The sequence below is a fragment of the Ambystoma mexicanum genome, chromosome 8 (genome assembly GCF_040938575.1).
Source record: "Ambystoma mexicanum isolate Mex_15411 chromosome 8, UKY_AmexF1_1, whole genome shotgun sequence".
NCBI classification, from domain to species: Eukaryota; Metazoa; Chordata; class Amphibia; order Caudata; family Ambystomatidae; genus Ambystoma; species Ambystoma mexicanum.
Genome location: NC_090929.1, coordinates 347,292,982 through 347,311,800, shown reverse-complemented (window position 1 = coordinate 347,311,800; position 18,819 = coordinate 347,292,982). Strand labels below are relative to the sequence as shown.

At 44.4% G+C, this 18,819-nt stretch overlaps 1 protein-coding gene across 3 annotated transcripts in view; it reads left to right on the top strand.

Annotated features, from left to right (window-relative positions):
* PNPLA7 (patatin like phospholipase domain containing 7) overlaps positions 1-18,819 on the top strand; it is a 2,986,886-nt gene that overhangs the window by 1,293,241 nt on the left and 1,674,826 nt on the right. For all 3 annotated transcript variants that reach the window (XM_069609797.1, XM_069609798.1, XM_069609799.1), the window contains one exon: positions 11,970-12,101. In XM_069609797.1, coding sequence (XP_069465898.1) covers positions 11,970-12,101 — 132 coding nt within the window. The remainder of the gene's footprint in view (positions 1-11,969; positions 12,102-18,819) is intronic.

Genomic DNA, 18,819 nt, shown 5'->3' with positions numbered 1-18,819 from the left:
CATGAGCCCACCCTTCCTCCCATTGGAACAAAGGTGCAAGGATGTTTTTATGAGCTTTATCTGATCATATCTGCTTTAATACATCTGTACTCACGCTACACTTCATGCTACCTCATGTCAGAAACAAACAATCTGAGGGACCTCGATGCATGAAGGACCATGGGTACAGTAGACGTCACACTAGGGATAGTATTACTGGCACGCCTTTTCGACGTCCCTTTTCGAGTTTCGAAAACAACAACTGTAATACTCTGCAGCTTCCACTAGATGTCGGCCTATGCATAGCATGTGAATCTAAGCAGATACAAGCATCAGAAATACGATTACGATGAGTAATGTATCTATATATATATATATATATTCAGCAGCTGGTCGATCACTTCCGTAGGAGGGTATGGGTCCTGACTTTGGTTTTCCTCCACATTCTGCAACTCTAAGGCCTTATACATTTTGCTGGTTCCAGGGGCCATTTTAAGTTGAGATTGCTACAGTGGCCGCTGTGCAGTCAGTGGCCCAATTAGGAGACAGCTTGTCAGACCTGGTCACCTACAAAGTGTCCCAGGATTTCATTTTGTCGTCTCTAATGGAGAACCTCCTGAAGGGGGAAACCTTGAAAATGTGGCCACAAGCCATGGTTGTAACATTTGTCTACTTGGAGGTTTGGGGAGCTCAAACAGATGACTTCACAGTGAATGGCAGTAGACCCCCGAGGGTGAGCGCAGAGTTCATCAACCTGTTGAAATCCAGAGCTGCGTAGTTGGCTCTTTTGGCCTTTCTGCCATCTATACATCACATTTGCCCATATTGTGATCATTGGACAGCACATCAATCATAAACTCAACAAAAGTGCTTCTTAGGGTACACCACAAATGTTTCCTTGTTAGTTGCTCATTTGGCTGGGTAGGAAAATGTCATGATGGATAGGTTAAGCAGACAGTTGACAGTCTCACATGATTGTTTTTTTTTTTAATTCAGATATTTGGGTTTATTACAAACCTTTATCTATGACCAGATTTTGGTCCATCATAAAAGCCATAATCTCAAAGCCACTGCAGGCATTCCTACATCTTTATACATTTGTTTAGTCTCCCAAAGAAAATAAAACAAAAATGCTTTTTCAGAAGCCTAGGGCACCTACTTGCAATTAATCAGATGGAGTCCACGTTCTTCATGAATACATCCTTTAGAAATGTAATCAAACAGAAGATGGCTGCAAAATGTTCAGTCCGCAGAGGAAAAGTCCAAATTTCATCTGCATCCAAACGTTGTCTATCTAAAAACCTTTTGGCCATAAGCCGGTAAAATAATTTAATTTGCTTTAATGTTTCTTTCACCACAGTGTCGGCACAGAATCGACACCCCATGTATGATGCCACGCTATAGTTCCGTAGAATTTGCTTGGTAGGATAGAAGTTCATCCGAAATTGCATGAATTGGGATATGCACCATGGACAGGGGAATTTGGCAAGATATTTAGGCAAACATTCAAAGGATTTACTCTCACCCTGTAAAGCCGTCCAGTCATGTTGCCACAGCCTTTTTTTTCACCTTCTCTGGGTTGTTAAACAATACCTCTGAATTTGTTTTCAGATTTTCTAAAAATCAGCTGGCAGCCCCTCCTCAAGAGGTCACTCATCTCGATCTTCAGCGCATTCTCCAAAATGTGCTACTTGGCATTGTACATTTACGATATAAAGCCAGCCACACTGTTCTTGCATATATGGAGATTAAACCTAACTCCTATATATAATCACTGCAGTTGGAACTAAGCATGGCAGCCTCAATATTTTACTCCTGAAGCTCCCTTCCAGCGAAGCCCAGAGTTCCCAGGGTATGAATAAAAATCCCTTTGCACCGTAAGTTAAACCGGGAGGAACTTTCATCTATAAAAGATCAGCACCGGTTGGATTGAAAACTTGCAATTTTTTCTATAAATCGGCTTTGCTTGAGCTGTTAAGGTTTTCAGTTTAGATTTCAGGCCCAACTGTCGAGGTTGATCTATCGCACTGTGGTTTATTAGAGTATGTCAGAGTATGTAACAGAGGAAGTCTGTGCCAAAGAATTCCGGTCCAAATGCCATGTAAATGTCGACTTCTGTGTTCCTGTTTTCGAGCCCAAGATCATTGTTTGTTTTCAGGGAATTGATCGACAGCCCCTTCTTGGTCATGTATTCTTGGAGACCCTGCAAACTCAGCTGCAACTCAATTGCCATTAAGTTGATCAACACCAGATCGTCTGCGTAGAGAATCCTTCCCAGACTTTGATCCCTGATCTTCGGGGGTATTGCTCTCACCTTGTCCAGGTTCATACCTACGTCCGATAAGAGTAAATTGAAAAGAGTCGGTGCTAGCGGACAGCCCTGTTTAAGACCCCTCGAGGTCTGGATTGGACCAGTCAGCTGCCATTGAGAGTTCAGACTAATTCGACACTAGTTGCAGTGTATAAAGACCTGACCGCTGACAGCAGATCGACAGGGAAGTTCCAGGCTTCCGTTTTCGCCCATAGTCGTCGTCTGTCTACACTGTCAAATGCCTTTCTCATATCCACAAAGGCCTCTTTTGAGGATGGGCACTATTATGGCAGATCGCCATGATTCTGCAATCATTCCAGTCTTCAAGATCTGTTTGAATAGCATGAAAATGAATGGAAACCAGGCCTCAAAATCTTCCTTTATCATGCAATTGGTGATACCGTCGGGGCCCCGGGGCTCTTGACACGTTAGCTTTTTTAATCAACATTTCAATGTCTAGTATGTCCATTGGAAAGACCCACCCCCCATTTGTATTGGGTGGTACTGGTTTATCTGGCCCCTTCTCAGTGGAAATTAATTTTGTCTAAAATTGAAACGATTCCTCCCCAGAAACCATGTTAATCAGGGAGGCAGCGCGCCATCCACCATTCTTGTTAAGTAATTGCCACGATAATCTAGCATCTTTTTTTATCAAAGTAGATAGCATATGTTCAGCGTTCATCTGTATAATATGTGATTTATGAAGCAGTAACCAGTTTTTGTACTTTTGTTTTCTCTTCTTATTCAGCACAGCTTTTCGGCCATTGTCCTTAGATCTCGGTACAGTAGCTTTTTTCACATCATAATGTTTCTGGCGAACATATGGTTACGTGCTAGGAAAACATTCACGCCCTTTTTAGGCTTTGTGTTGAGGTTTAACCAAAGTGGCGTGTATTCTGGCTCCATCTGCCATTCCAATTTTCTGGCATAGTTTTCTACTAAAGTACCAATGTCTTGATGTGACATCCGTAGCCGATTGACCCCTTGTGTGCATTCCACCTTCGTTTCGCAGCTGTCTTTATTGACCACACAGTTCTCACTCCAGGTGATTTTTAGAAGTGCATGGACGCTCGTTTTTTTAATATAATGTCCATCGAAATTATGTCGTTGATGATCGAGCTGGAGACAAACACATAATCCAAAATGCTGTGATAAGAACTGTTGGACACAGTGGATTTAGCTGATTAATCACCCTTGGATTGTCCATTCAGCATAAAGAGGGCCCTGTCATTCATTAACTCTAGCCGTTCTGCCACTCTGGTTTGTCTAGCCTATGCTTGTCTCTGCCCCGAAAGCAAGCTGTTCTCCTGTCTCGCAATACAGGGGCAGTTCAGATCACCCCCTAGGAGTATGAAGTGTACTTCATGCATCAGACTGAAATTGTCTATGGCTTCTGTGATTGCCTTCAGAAAAGTCTCATTAGATATGGCCATCAGGTTCCAATAAATGTTTAAAATCAGCCCCCATCTATCTGGGTGGCCCACAGTTCCCTTTACCTTTATCACAATAGTTTGTAAAAAAGGGATTCAGGCAGCCGGATTCAGTCACAGATTGCTCTCTCCCATTTTTTACCAAGGTAAGCAACCCCGCCGGGAGGCGCCCTCTAGCTCCTTTGTACGCCGGGTACAAATAAGCAGTGAAGCCATCCAATCTGTCGGTAGTTTGTAGCCAAATTACATCCAGATCACCAGAAAAAATATCTGAGTTTCTACAAAGATGAGAAAATCCTCTGGTGTTCCAATAGGCCATCCTCCAAGGTGTCACTTGTTAATTGACGGGTGAAGCCCACACTCTGGGACACCCCCGGCTCCTAACTGCTCGGGCCGTCTTGTGATGTTGCTACATCAAACCCTTGATCGTGTGTTTGCCAATGCTTACACAGTTAAAAGCGACCTTTATAGCGCCATTCAGAGTCCTTGCGGTGGGAGGAGTCGCTTGAAAGCTCTCATCAATGCCTCTGTTCATATTGATCGTGTCAAAGATCTTGTCTCCTACTTGTTGCACACGCGCTGCCGCCCCTGTGTTTAGTATGTGACCTTCACAGGGCAGCTGCTCTAAGTTTGGGGTATTGAGCTATGGTAGCGATCCTTTTACTAGCGGTTCACTCAACTCAAATTCCATCGGAAGGAGCAGATGTGCCATTTCCAGTAGAGACGATCTGACACCACTCGACTTCAGATGTAAGATCACCTTGTCCATTCTGCTTTCCCTACCAGACTCCACGATCACAATATCTTTCGACTTCAGGAGTAGCAAAGGGATGTGATGGAACAGCCTCATCACGTTTGCACGATTTAGAATCAGATCATCCTCTACCGACAACAGTCGCTCCAGGCATAAAATATCACCCCCCTCTGTGCTTTTATCCCACCTTCGCTGATTGCTCCTTTTGTCGTTGTTTGCCGTGCTCAAAGGAGCACCCTTGTTTTTTTGTATGTCGCCTCGTTCAAAAGGTTGAGAATTTAAAAATGCTTTTCTGTCAGACGTCTCCTCCATGGTATGAACCAGGGTCCATTTCTTATCCGCCTCCCGGCGTTCATCTGCCAGTTTCAAGAAAGGGTGTTTTTTTCGTGTTCGCCTTCAGTCCGATTGCTAAAGACTGTTACTATGTGCATGAGAGCCATAGCGTCGCTGTCACTTATTCTATGGGGTTACTCCCCAGTTGAGGCAGCAGTTATTTTCAGAACACACGTCTCCCAAGATGTCCTCATCAAGCTTGTTATCATGAGTCGTGTACATGGATAGATTAGAATAATCAGTGTCGACTTACCCAAAACTGATTTCCCTCGAGCCATGCTCCATGCCCAGACTTCCCGGGACTCCTCACCCTGTACTACTTATATCGTGCTTGTAAAGACTGGTGGGGGGTTATTTGTACTCCCACTCTCTATTTGGCAGAGTCGAAGCACAGAGCACCGCAGTCAAGATTCTCTATTGTTGGTAGCAATGGACGAGCAATCAAGGCTTAGCTCTCAGGAGGTGATGCGGGCTGGTTCTTAAGTACAGTGTAGTCTCCAAGCACCCACAAAGGAATGTCCACACACTATGTTAGTGAAATCACACTCTTTATATAAATAAGGTTCAAGTTATATACACAATCACAATAACACACTTTGTGTTCAACATGATCAAAAATGGTAAATATATACAGTTTCTATGTGGTACCAGAATTACTCTGATTCCATTAAAATGCATCAACTGTACTCAGTTCAAATGTCATAAAAATCAGTTAATGATGTGAACCAACAATAGACATAGGAGGAAAGCAGGTTGGTTAAAACAATATTCAGAATACTGGCCCCGTTACCTAGACACAGTTCTGTGTGAGGATCCCCCCTCCTGGGCAACTTGTAAATAAAGGTATAATACAAGCCCAGTCCATCAGTTCATATATTGTTCATCAGAGTCTTATTTCCCTCTAAAAAGGTTCTACCACCCCCAATGTAACTGGAATAGCAGAGTTCGACATCGGGTTGTCGACGGATCCTTCTTGGGCGGCTCCCTTTAAGGCAGGAGCCACGGATTGTCGCGATCCCACAAGGAAATGGTAAACAAAGGCATTGAGGCAGCAGATTCTGTCCTGGCAGTTCTTGTCAACGATCAGTTGTGGACTTCCTACGAAGATGAGGCGTGTGGGGCACCTAGACGACGATAGTTTGTTGCCGCAAAAAGTTACTGAACAACTTTGGGCCAGCAAGGGCGTCGGGTCGTCGGCATTTTTGTGGTCTTCAGGTGGCGGGAAACCCATCAGCAGATTCTCCTCAGCGCGTCGGCGGCCTTGACTTTCCGGTCCGCTGTGCTGGCGACAGCGTCCTTGAATTCAAAGTGTCTTAATCAATGGAGCGTTGCGGCTCCGGTCATCAGCGTCAAACGGTTCCCGCTTCTGGGCAACGCGGCTTCGACGGGCCTCCAGCTGTTATAGCAAACCTGTGAACCCTGGACGATGACAGTGGATGGCTGCCCGGTGTTTCTCTTTGTTCTCCTCGGCGTTCCCCATCTCCGGTTGACAGTCTTTCTAGGACTGACTTACAGGGTGCTTCGGCAAAGGTTTGCTTGTGCACGATGGACTCTCCCCCTTTCCAGCGTGAGTTGGTCCGACAGGGTTGCAATTAAAAAATATCAGCATCGGTCAGGTCGAGGCATTTACTCTGGGTTTTTTTTACATCCCGAGGGTCGCACCTCAGCCCCTTTCTTTATCGTGGACGTGACCATAGGCTTGATAGCAAATTCAAAGTGCTGATCAGCAGCCTGTTAAAACAGTGTTAAATCGGTAACTGGCGTTTTTGTTTTCCTCCTTTAGGACCTGTGCCGGTCCCCCACATTCTTGGCCCCCCCTTGAATCGTTACACCACGTCTTTGCCAGGTAAGTCATTTCACCAAAATGCCAGGGGTAGTGGAGGAGGCATCACACAACCCTTGACCCCACCCCCAAGTGACATCATGGGAAGTGATGGAACACAACCTTTCACCCCTTCTCAAAACAGGAAGTAGCATCACATAGCATTATTTCTAAGTACACTACGAAAAATACGGTTACGAAATCACTGTAAAGGGATATACATTTCATAGAAGAATAGATCACCATATGTATCGTTAATACCAGTGCGCGTAGGCCCATATTACCAAATTGCTGTGAATGCAAGCAGACGTCCAAGGCCAACCGATAATAGTGTGTTATTATATAGCACTTATGCTTAAGCGCTTCATATAGAACACATTTACATACAAAATCACCCAACCTGTGTTGGTACTCATTTATCAACCTCAGCAGGATGAAAGGCTGTTTTGAACTTGCTGGGAATCGAACCTGCAACCTGCAAATGCCACACATTGCATCAGCAAACACTCAACCCACTGAGCTATCTTAGCTATAGCTATCAGAAAACCAGCCACTCCAGAAACAAAGAGCCACATGCTGCTGACCACAGCTCAGGAACCTGAAAGGGTTTTTTTAAATATTTTTTTTTTCAGGGGTAGCAAAGGAGACCACAGGGGTAGCAAGGGAGAACCCTGCCGACCCCTAAATGACGTCCCTGGTCTTTGCATCCTTTACTATTGGGAGCGGCAAGGCCCTTATAGTCACACCGTCTATAGCACAAGAGGGCGCAACAAGCTATTTGCACATCTTCTTTGGTTTTACAGAACATGCGCTCACCCGGGATCTCAATTGCTGTCGGGTCTGTAACTGCGATCTCATGCAGACCGTATCGATTACTGCCTCCATCCTTGCAACAACAGTCGAGTCTGAGTCCGACATCACCGACACCCCAGCCAACACAGTCAACACTCGACGCACTCCGGGCCACATCTGGAGTGAGTCTTTATTCACAAGCACCTCACGGTGCGATAGGTAGAGTAAACAGACTTCCGCTCAGCAGGCAGCAATAGACCATGGCAACACAGCCAACACTCGACACACTCACATGCATTTTAACCCTGCCAAGTATCCTGGAGAAGCTCTTTGCCTTCTGAGGGACTCCTAAGGTAGACTTGTTTGCAGATTACTGTTTCCCTCAGGGAGAGCCTAGAAGGATGCACTAATTGGATGATGAATCTCCTACACATTGTTCTTCAGATCCTTCTCTGCCCATTGATGCTCAAGAGGCCGAGGAAGTTCGGTTCCACCATGATTTTTATTGGGCCAGGGAGACATAGTACCAACGTTCTATATGTGTCCCTTTGCAAACCTTGGGATTGACTTGCTATTTTTAGAGAGGGAAAGACCCTCTACCCAAATCTGAAAAGCCTGAACCTTTCATGCTTGTTAGTTGAGATGCTGAGGCATAGGGACTGGGATCTGTCTAACAAGGTTGTGCATGTTATGTAGTCTACTAGGAGATCTTGTACTACCGGGTATAATTCCTAATCCTCTGACCAGTTCCACAGTGTCTGTGTTGGATATTTTGCTGTTTTTCACTAAAGAAGTCCTTCAAATAGGAGAGCGAAGGGCTATTTAGCATCAATCTTAGTTTTAAAGAAGATGTTTGAACAGGGTATCCCACCTATTCATAATCTTAGGTAGTTTATGAATGGGTTGACCAGTGCTTTTACGCTGCATCATCTTTTTGTTCGGATTTGGACTTGAACATACTTCTACCTTTCTTGATGGATGCACCTTTTGAGTCATTGTATCTTGTTTTTTTTATTGTCTTCACATTTAGTAATTTTCCAGATTAATAGCATCCATACTTTCTCATTTCCATTGAGAAGGTTCCTTTGAGGGTTAGGCCCTTAAAGGTAGTGACTGAATTGCACTTTGCACAGAAGATCCATTTGTCTGCATATTTGTTTTCCTCCTTATTCTTCCAAAACTGGGGAGCTCTTCCTTTTTTCATTGTCTTGGTCCCAGGAGGACCTTTAGCTTTTGAGTCTCTAGGATGAAAGGCTTCCCAAAATACCTTTTGTGAGCTTGGTTGATGCTCAAGCAAGCACAACAGTGAGCAGGAAAACTCTACTCGTGTGGATTTCTTTGGCTAATAACGAGTCTTTAGCTGCTGGGTCTTTGGGCTCACTCCACTAGATATATGCTCCACATAGGTGTTCCAGTTGTAGACATATGCCGAGCTGCAGCGTGGACCTCGTTGAACACGTTTTCTAGTCATTACTGCTTTGATAGTTTTGCAGTGGATGCGGTGAAATTTGGCTGAACTGTACTCTAGTGGTTTCTGTGTAGTTGTAGGTTCCCTGCTATCCTCCTTCCTTTACTTAATGACTTTGGGAATCTTTCAAAGCATGAGGCATCTGTGCAAGAAGATATTGATTAGAAGAATACATTACCTATCTCATGTAATGTTCCTTCAAATGGGTAGGTTCTTTGTCCCACAAATTCCTCTTCAGCCCACCACACCATCCCTCCCAGTGGATTGTTTGTAACCTGGGGCAGTTCTGCGTACTTCTGATGCCATATTGACTCCATGGGTACCAACAGTGCCCATCCTCAGTGTCAGTCACAGTGGCTGATGACACATTTATGGTCTACATTAGTCTATCCCTGTGAAGATATTTATGTAAGGACCTATCTGTGACAGAGAATTTCACTAAATATATGTAATTGACATTCCCTTTACTTCGCTCAGAAAACTATCTGCACTTACCTCATCTACATTTACTTTGCCAGACGTTTACTTCGCCATGCATTTACTGCTTCATGTGTTTACTTTGTCTGCATCTTCCCATTATTAGGTCGCAATGGATATGGTTAAGGTTACCTGTAAGGTTACGGTTGGGGTAAAGGGATTTCAGGGGGAAGAATACTGGGTAGAAAAGAATGGGGGCAAAGGGGATCTCCCCCTGTAATGATTAAGCTAATGCTAGGAGAAGTGAAAGACGGAAGCAAAGGTATTGAGAAGTTACAGTGTCAAAGTAAATGTTTGTCGAATTGAATGCAGGTGAAGTAAAGACATACATCACTGTACATTGTTCTACAGTCATACCGTGAGAGTTTTTTTTAATGAATGGTGCATGCCAAGGTTGTTCAACCTGTGCATCATATCGTTTGTTAACAAATAGTCTTGAAATCCTATGTCCAGCGTGGTGTGGTAATTTTCTGGGTTTTTAAAGTGTTCATAGGAGCACTGTGACCAGTCTTTTTTACACACTATGATCCTTTAGTTTTGTGCAGGGTTGTTCAAATATGATCCTGTACAGTCTGTCTCAGAAAGGCACCAATCGTACATGTTTAGATAAATCATATTGCCCTGGTTAAGGTTAGAAGTGGAGCATCTTAGTTCAAAACCTGGTCCAGTATCATTTAACATATGTTTAAATTACCTAGCACAGGTAATTCTTCGCATTGGAGGAAAGTAGTAAACACAGTAAGAAAGCAGCTGTTTTTGTGCCCTAGCGCATTGATGAATGCAGTGATCCGTGTGGTATATGACAAATCCAGGGAATTCATCTTCTCTCCCCAAGGGGAAGCCACCTCCTTTGGGACTAGGGAGGTGATCCTGCTAAACTTCGCACCTAAGGGATAGGAAAAGCGGGATACTACTGTGGGTGACCACCCCACCCCAGAGGAAAGGGAATCCCCAGTGAGGGATGCAAGTTATCCTCCATTGTCTCAAGATCCCAATATCTTTGATGGCTATATGGGAGTTAAAGTGTATAACGACTTGAAACTTCCTGTACGAATAGCTGGTATGGTTTCTGACCCTCTGTGTACACAGTCCCCCCCCTGGAATGAGAGAACAGGGGATAGTCCCACCCCCTAATAAAGGTAAAGATAAAGAGCCTATCACCACTGGGAAAGCAGGGAAGTGAAACACACAGAGCTGGAGAAACCTGGAGGCTTCCCCCTGGGAGGTGTGGCAGGAGAGTGGGAGCATATGCCAGGTGTGGCAGACCCAAGTACACCGAGGAGCGAATGCTGCCTGATAAGCGGACAACCAGCGTATCAAGGATCCGGCACCGTAGTCCCACAGAGGCCAGAGAGAGGAGAAGACAAGCTCTCCCGGAAGCGGGTCACTTAGAAGAAGCAGTGCTGTGTCGGACAAACTCTCTGATCAGCACCGATCAGAGACCAGAGCTACGCAGTGGCTCCTGGGAACCGGGCGGACGACGGCAAGGCCCAACAAAATCCAATCAAGAAACGAGACCCGAAGGCAGGTTGACCGAAACGAGACCCCGCGGCAGAGTGGGACAACCCAACCCCAAGATGGGGTGAGAGAAACCAGACCACAGGGTGGGGTGAGAGAAACGAGACCCAACAGCGGGGTGAAAGGAATGAGACCCCAAGGTGGGGTGAGAAGAACAAGACCTCAAGGCAGGATAAAGAAACAGAACTGCACAGGTGGAGAGAACACCAGTACTTTGTTTGGTAAGGAACACAAGGAGACCACTCAGAGTGGAAACACAAGCCAGGGGTCCTCAAGTGAGAAAGAGGACAAGTGACATTTAATGTACTTGCTTGAACTGTGCCAAGGAAGAGAAAGGTTGCAGAGACATTGGGTATACTAACTTAGACTATACCTCTGGGTGAGGAGCCCCTATTAATACAGAGACACCAGGGTGGGGGCAGAAACCAGCCACCATTTGTTTGCTAGGGCCAGGGCCCTAAATGTACATTTGTTGAATTTATGTTGTAGTGTTAGGGACAGAACTCACGTTAGCATAGGATTCTGGACAGAGGACTTTTCTTGTTTTGTAAGACATCCTGACAAGCACTCTTTTATGTTGTCTTTAACACAGTAAGGCATAGAATCTTAGACTTGGGGACATCTTAGACTTTGTGATTTACAATAAAACACATTTAGATAAAATGCCACCCTGTCCGTCTCCTGATCTACCACAGGTGCTGTCCGACTCTTAGACCATCTAGGTGTGGATTCTGGAGGGCTTCATTCACATCTTCATCAATTCTGCACGATTTACTCTTTTCACAGTAATGCAATCACTGGGCTTCGCTTTGGAGAAACTCTGTTTCAACAACTATGTGGTCAGTGATCTTTGCAGAGCCCCCCTAGCCTTGTACTGGTTCAATGTGGCATCCAGTAAGAGGGTGGGATTAAGGAAGAATGTAGTATCATCTATAACAATATATCCTTCATTGGGAATGACTAGAGCTACAGATAAGCCGCTTCTTTGTGGAGATTTCCATGCACAAAATACAAGTCTGACAGTTTGCTTGATCTTTTTGAAACCAAAGAAAATAACACCAACCATTGTTTTTGTAATCCTGCAGGATAATGAGGGAAAAGCCAAGTGTTGTTCTCGGTGTGGCCCACACTGTGGTAAAGAGAATGTCTTCATTTGTGAGGCAGATCGACTTCGCTCTAGACTGGATGGAGGTGGAGGCAGGTCGTGCAGTGTATAGGTAAGCACTGGCATGAAGAAGAAACAAACTAAAAGCTGAAGTGTATTGCAAGTTCTGTGCTCAGGTTTGTGTGTTCAGGCTTCAAGAAACACTAAGTACTTCTGGGGGATTGTACTCCCAGTTCTTCTTACTAGAATAGTGAGATTTGTAAACATTTTAGGCTGCCTCCTCCCACCTTCTGTTTAGTGCCCGCATGTTGGAACTGCCAATTTCATCTCTTTGAGGCAGCCCCAATGTTCTTTTCTGAAATAGCCTTGCACCCACCTGGATATACGCCCACCCCACCCTCGGGGGGCCAGCCCCAGAGTTCGAAGGAAATGCCTGTCTAGCCCTACAGCTATGAGGAAGGTTCTCTACCTAATGAAACTCCAACATAGGGTGCGCATCAGTGTCTGCAAATAAATAGTCCTGAACCCAAATTCTAGAAGCTAACTAGCTCTACCACTTAGAAAAAAAAAAAGGGAGGCCCGACTAATGGCCTCTGTCTTCGGCTTCTGCCTGGCCCAATCGCTTGGATCTCTTTTTCTTATGTATAAAGTTCATCATTGTCCCAAAACACAGTTCATCACCTCTATGTAGGTTTGCTTGTCAAATGTTAATGTCTTTCATACGGGTTTCTCTTTCTCTGCAAAATGAGGGTTTTCCTCATACAATTTCCCCATGTTCAACTCAGTACTTGAAACCGTCCAGGTTCTCTTTTGCTGTCGTTTTTAAATTTTGCAGTGCTCAGAGTGGTCATTGTCCCCTGTTCCTCTGACAGGCTTATCTTCCCACGTTCCCTCTGAGTCCTCATCCCAGTCAGGTTAACTCGATTCCTGCAACCCTGCTGGCCTTCCCTGCCTCAAATGTTAGTCTATTTGTTTCTGAGGACTCCCCAAAGTCCTCTAGTCTTCTTCTAGCCTTGTTGTAATCTGGTTTAATAAGAGCGTCTGCCCATTCCGGTTTATCAGGCTCCCGTAACCTTGCCGGCATCCCCAGCCTTGACAGTCTTAGTTTCTATGGGCTCTCTGAAGCCCTATGGCCCTTTAATAAGCTTGCTTTCTCTCTGCTCGGGATAGCCAGGCCTCCATAAACTCATCCGCTTCCCCAGCCTTGATAGTCTCTTAGTTTCTCTCGGCTCTCCAAAGCATTATGACCCTCTAATAAGCTTGCTTTCTCTCTGCTCGTGTTAGCCAGGCCCCCATAACCTCATTGGCTTCCCCTGTCTTGACAGTCTCTCAAATTCTCAGGGGCCTCCAAAGACATATGGTCCTTTGATAGGCTTGCTTTCTCTCTGCTCAGGTTTATCTGGCTCCTCTAACCTCATTGGCTTCGCCAGCCTTGATTATCAAAGTGCATACCTCTTAATTGTATTCTCTCCTCGGGAGCATTGGCTTCCCTGCTGTTGCTCGTGTCAGCGGCAAATGCACTTCTTCACAGAGCTCGTGGATCCGGGCTTCCTTCTGCAATCTGATCTCAGTGTCAGTTACTAGGTCTCAGGCCCACCAAAGCCTTTGTGGTCATGACACCAGATGACACGGTTGCTGTTCCGTATCATTCCGGACCTTGGCTTCCCAGTTAGTTAGGACGCCAGCCTTCCAGCATTCGGCTAGCGATTTGCTCGCTCTCCACGCCACTAGTGGCTTTGCGGAATAGTGTGGCTTGGCCCCTCCAGGACTACTTCCTGTCAGAGGCTTGCCTCTGCATAGGAGTCGCTCTCCTCCCTGTGAATGAGTTTATCCTTGATTCAAAGTTCCTTGTGGTTTTATATACCTCATGACAAACAAAAAGGGTGCGTCTTTCTTCTTTATCTGTGTGGTTCAGGCGAGATCCTGCATTAACTGGAGCCAAAGAGATAAGAGAAATGTCACTGTTTGGTGGTTTCAAAACAGAAGTAACAGTTTTTCCTGTTCCCATATAGGCAGATGATGTTTGTTGGACCGGGAGTTCCTTATTGGAATGGGAGCCATTGTCGCCAAGAGGGGAGTCACTCCCAGTGAGTTCTCACTTACCCAGGCCCTAGGGAGGGTCTTGAAAAACGGGCTCACCGCCCTAGCCTCAGAGCGGGGTGGCTCCCCTCTGGGGAGAAGAAATTAATTGCCCAGATTCATCACAATACTGAGTATTTACTCGTTCTAAGCATGATTCATCAACTAAGGAAGGAGGTTGTAGATTACAACCCGGCTACCAACCAGGGATAGATGAAAACACAGTTCACATCTGGAATGTTGGTACACAGGAGTCCTGGGAGGCCCTAAGGAAGACGTCAATGTTGAAACTAGTGTGTCTACCATTGGAGCCATGTTCATCCTATTTTATTCGAGCTCTTTGGTCTCGGAGAATAACCATGAGTTTATGATGTTTTTACAACCTGCTCCGACTCTTTTTGCAAAGTGATATTTGTTATGCACAGTGAATATATGAGATATGCATTAGTTTTGCATTGTTTGTGATCAGCAATACAGTATTTACAGTGAAAGCTGTTTGTGAAAGACCATTGAATACTCTGAGACATCTGTGTATGAGTCCTATTATATCATTCACTGACAGTACATAAGTTGTCCTTACAACATTTGTGACAATTTTTTACTGCCTCTGCTTTGCAGCCAACTATAATTTCGTCACCTTTAACAATTTTATACATTTGTTTTACTTGCTTTTAGTAATCCATTGTTTATAATGATCTTGGAATTGCACTTAGCCATTTTAATATACTAGCTCAATCACCTCACTTGCAGAACTTTAACAACTTTGTAGTTCTGGTTAGGTCTTGTGATTGCTGCCCTGTTGCTAGCAAAACTACAATTCCCATCGACATTTTAAATTTCGCACTGTTGTCTTCACTACCAGGCGCATTTGCATTAGCAAAATGCCGGTTAGTGCCGGCTGGGGATGCATTGGGCACAGAACGTCGAGGACTTTCAGGTAATTTTATTTGTCTAAGCTTGTAACCACATACGTTTACCTTGTTCTTGTATTGTACATAGACATCTCAGTCTGAGTACATAATGGGCCATTTTCCTGAACTCACACAGTCTCTTGACGCTAGGAAAGTGTCTCGGGAAGCAATTGTGCATAGATATCTACAGGAATTTAGGTCTAGCACTAGACCTATGGAATTGGGCCCACTTAACCCTAATCCTGATACGAATAATAGCACCATATTACTTACTAGTAAAAGGAACTGAACACACAGAAACTGAATTACCATGTTTAGAGAATGAAGATAAGTCATATGATCAGAATTATGTAAACATTTTAGATAATACCATTAAAATCCGTTTTGTGAACACTATGGCTAGCCATTATAATGCTATGATTGATAAGGAACATACTACCAACATCAAACTTCAACAGCCAGAATACTTAAGAGATCCAAAGTCAGCATTTGTTTAAAATAGCTTTATTGAACACGATATCTTTGAATGCACATGCAATTGACATGCATGACTATATACTGGAACATGATTTAGACATGATATGTGGCTATACTTATATCTTATGCATGAGCTTTGTATAATCAACATGTATTTCCTTGATACATTGCATCCTTCGAAGTTGTTTATTTACCTTCAGGTCACAGCTCCTGCCCAGGCAGGCATATTGTGATGTAATAGAATGTTCCTCTTGCATATATGTTATCTCTCTGTGAAACTCTGGCAGTTCCAGCTTAGCAGTGGAGAGGTGCTTTTATAAGAATCCACTTAATAAATACAGTTACAGTTAAGCGCTTGTTTATTTACCTTCTTTCATACCTGGCATTTTGGAGATGAACTTGAGCTTGCCCCTTTCCCTGCATCTTCTCCTGGCTGCTGTAATCTTTGGATTTCCCTCCTTTGGTGCTCCGCTTAGGCTGTTCTATGTTGCCAGCTCCCAGCTGGCCTTTCTTGTGTGACACGTTTCTGCAGATTTGCCTTGCTTCTGTGGCCTGCCTTGGGGACCCTCCAGTGCAAGGTGTCCTCTTCATATGAGCTGACCAGCGACCACTCCGGGCTGTGTGTGCGTGCTTCCAATGGGCGAGCGCTGACTTATGTGCATGCCACGGCCCCGAGGTGCTGACCACAGCAATGCTGCTTCACTGCCGGCACTACCCTCGGCGTTGGATTCGTTTTGTAGCCTCTCTGCTTTTTAGAGGAGAGGACCTCTTGCGCTGCAACGCTTGCATGTTAAGTGCGCAACCCTCTGGCTCAGCCTGCTACAGATTGGGAGGCAGTCTACGTCCTCTACGTATCCTACGCTGCCTCCCAGCAACGTTGCTTTCCAGAGCTGCGAACACAGATTTCTGTGTGTACGCTCTTTCATTGTATTCCTCTGTGCATTTATTTTTCCCTGCTCTGCAAGTTTGGATCAACAACCATTTGGGAACTTTACTTTTGCTAACAGAGGTATGTTCACCACTTAACTGGGTCACACGTGTACATTTATAACCATGGTACACTCTCTCTACTCCTCTTGTCAGTATTAGGTATCAAACCATCCCCATGCCATTTTCACCCTGGCTGTTGTCTGGCAGATGCTTTCTTCACACTGGAGTAACTTCATCACTTGGGAGGCACAGTTGTGAGGACAATTTCATTAGCCTTAAACCATCTTTGCTGGTGTGTCAGGTGTGTCACTTTGAACAGACATTGAATGCGCTTCCTGCCCAGTTCCTCCCCACACCAGGTGAACCGGTCACCAAATGAGAGATCTGGAAGGAAGATTTCTTAGACTAGCATAGAGAGGCGCAGAGCCCTGCTCACGCACAGTTTAGGTTACGAAGGTCGACTTAAGAGTTCACCAGACTTGGTCATTTCTGCCGCTGATGATGGGGAGTCAGCAGAAGCACCCAGCGTGTTTGGGACAATTCTTAAAACATCTGACAAACACTATGAGAAGAGAGTGAGCATTGATCCAAAGAGGTATTACTTCAGCACCAGGGAACATTTAGGATAAGAGAGTCTAGAGGCGTTAATCATTGCATTGTACGAGCAGTGATTAACGCTTTCAGAGATCAGTTTATGCTCAAAGTGAGGAAGACTAAAATAAGAGAAGAAATTTGAATCAGAGGCGATCCATCACTAGAGGAGGCACTTGATATTGCAAAGAGGATGGAACATACCATAGCTTGTGTTAAGGAACTAGAGTTGAAGTTTCCAATACTCATGTGTCTAACACTATAAATGTGCTTAACAATTCTTACAATCGCACAGGTGGGAAAGTGCGTAATTAAAAGAAAAGAACTGGTGGGGATGTTAAACATGATAAAATTACAGAAACAACACCCAAACTGACTCAGGGTAGGAAATGTTTCAGGTGTGGCAGTTCTGCTCACCTTGCTAATTCTGTAAAGTGTCCGGCATTAGAAGTTGTATGTCTGCGGTGCAATAAGAAAGGGCACTTTGCACAATGTTGTAGGAAGTTTGCCATGGGAATGGTTAAAGAATTGTCCATGTATCAGAGTGAGGACAGTGGCGATGATGGTATAGATGACAAAAATGATGTGGGTGTCGCATAGTCAGTGAGTACAATTGGTAAAAATGGGGATAAACCACACAGCGATATATTGTTTAATGACAACACTGTCAATATGCTGGTGGACTCTCACTCTTACTATACAATTATAAATTACATCCTATGGAAAAGATGTTTTATGACTGAAACCCTATGCAAACCCAAGTTAAAAGCAAGTGCCTATGAAGGGGCTAGAATAAAGTTTAAAGGGTATTTTAAAGCACATATTCAATGTCTTAGTTGTGTCAGTGGTAGTACAGTGGCAGATGTGTACGTATTCAGAAAAGGTGGTAGCCTTTTAGGGTGGTGTGAACAATACGCCCTGGCTATTGTTATGAATACTAAAGTTCCAGGTCACATTGCCACGGTCGATCAAGACGCACACAAACCTGAATATGAGCTTGAGAATGTATTCAGGAGTAACATATGATGTTTAAAAGGTTACTGCCACAAGATTGTTTTGAAACAGGGGGGCATTCCAGTAGCATCAAAGGTTCGCTGTGTACCATTTGCATTAAGAGAGGAGGTCTCCAAAGAAATTACGAAACTACTGTCTCAAGATATAATTGTGGAGGTAGAAGCCTCTGAGTGGGTTTCCCCAGTTGTGGTGGTCCGCAAGGCCAATGGTTGTGTCAGATTATGTGTGAATTTAAGAGCTCTGAATAAATGTATGGTGGTGGATAAGTTTACCTTACCCAACATTGGGGAGATGGTAGGAATGATGGCAGGGGCCAGATTTTGTGGTACTTTGGACCGCTCGCTTCGGCCTATCACCAGATTGTTTCATACCCAGTGTCAAGGAATTTGACAACATTTATCACACAGGAAGGGACATCCAGATATAAGCAAATGCCTTTCGGGCTGGTCTCAACTGCCGCATATTTTCAGCCTACGATGCACAAACTCTTAGGTCATAATAAAGGCGTATGTTTCTTCCAAGATGACATCCTGGTTACAGGGACATCAGAAACTGAACATGATGATAACACTTGTGGAGGCCTCGAAAATATTGAGTGGAATGGGTCTAACATTGCAGAGAAACAAATGCAAGTTCAGTGCAACAGAAATACTTGGGACACAAACGTAATGCACAGGAATTACTACTAAAGGAGAATTTAGTGAATGCCATTGTTGGAGTAAAACAACCTAAAGATAGACAAGGAGTACTATTGTTTTTGGGGTTAATAGAATACTATTCTAAGTTTATCAAGGGTTTTGCAGACTTATGGAGAAATATCAGATTTTG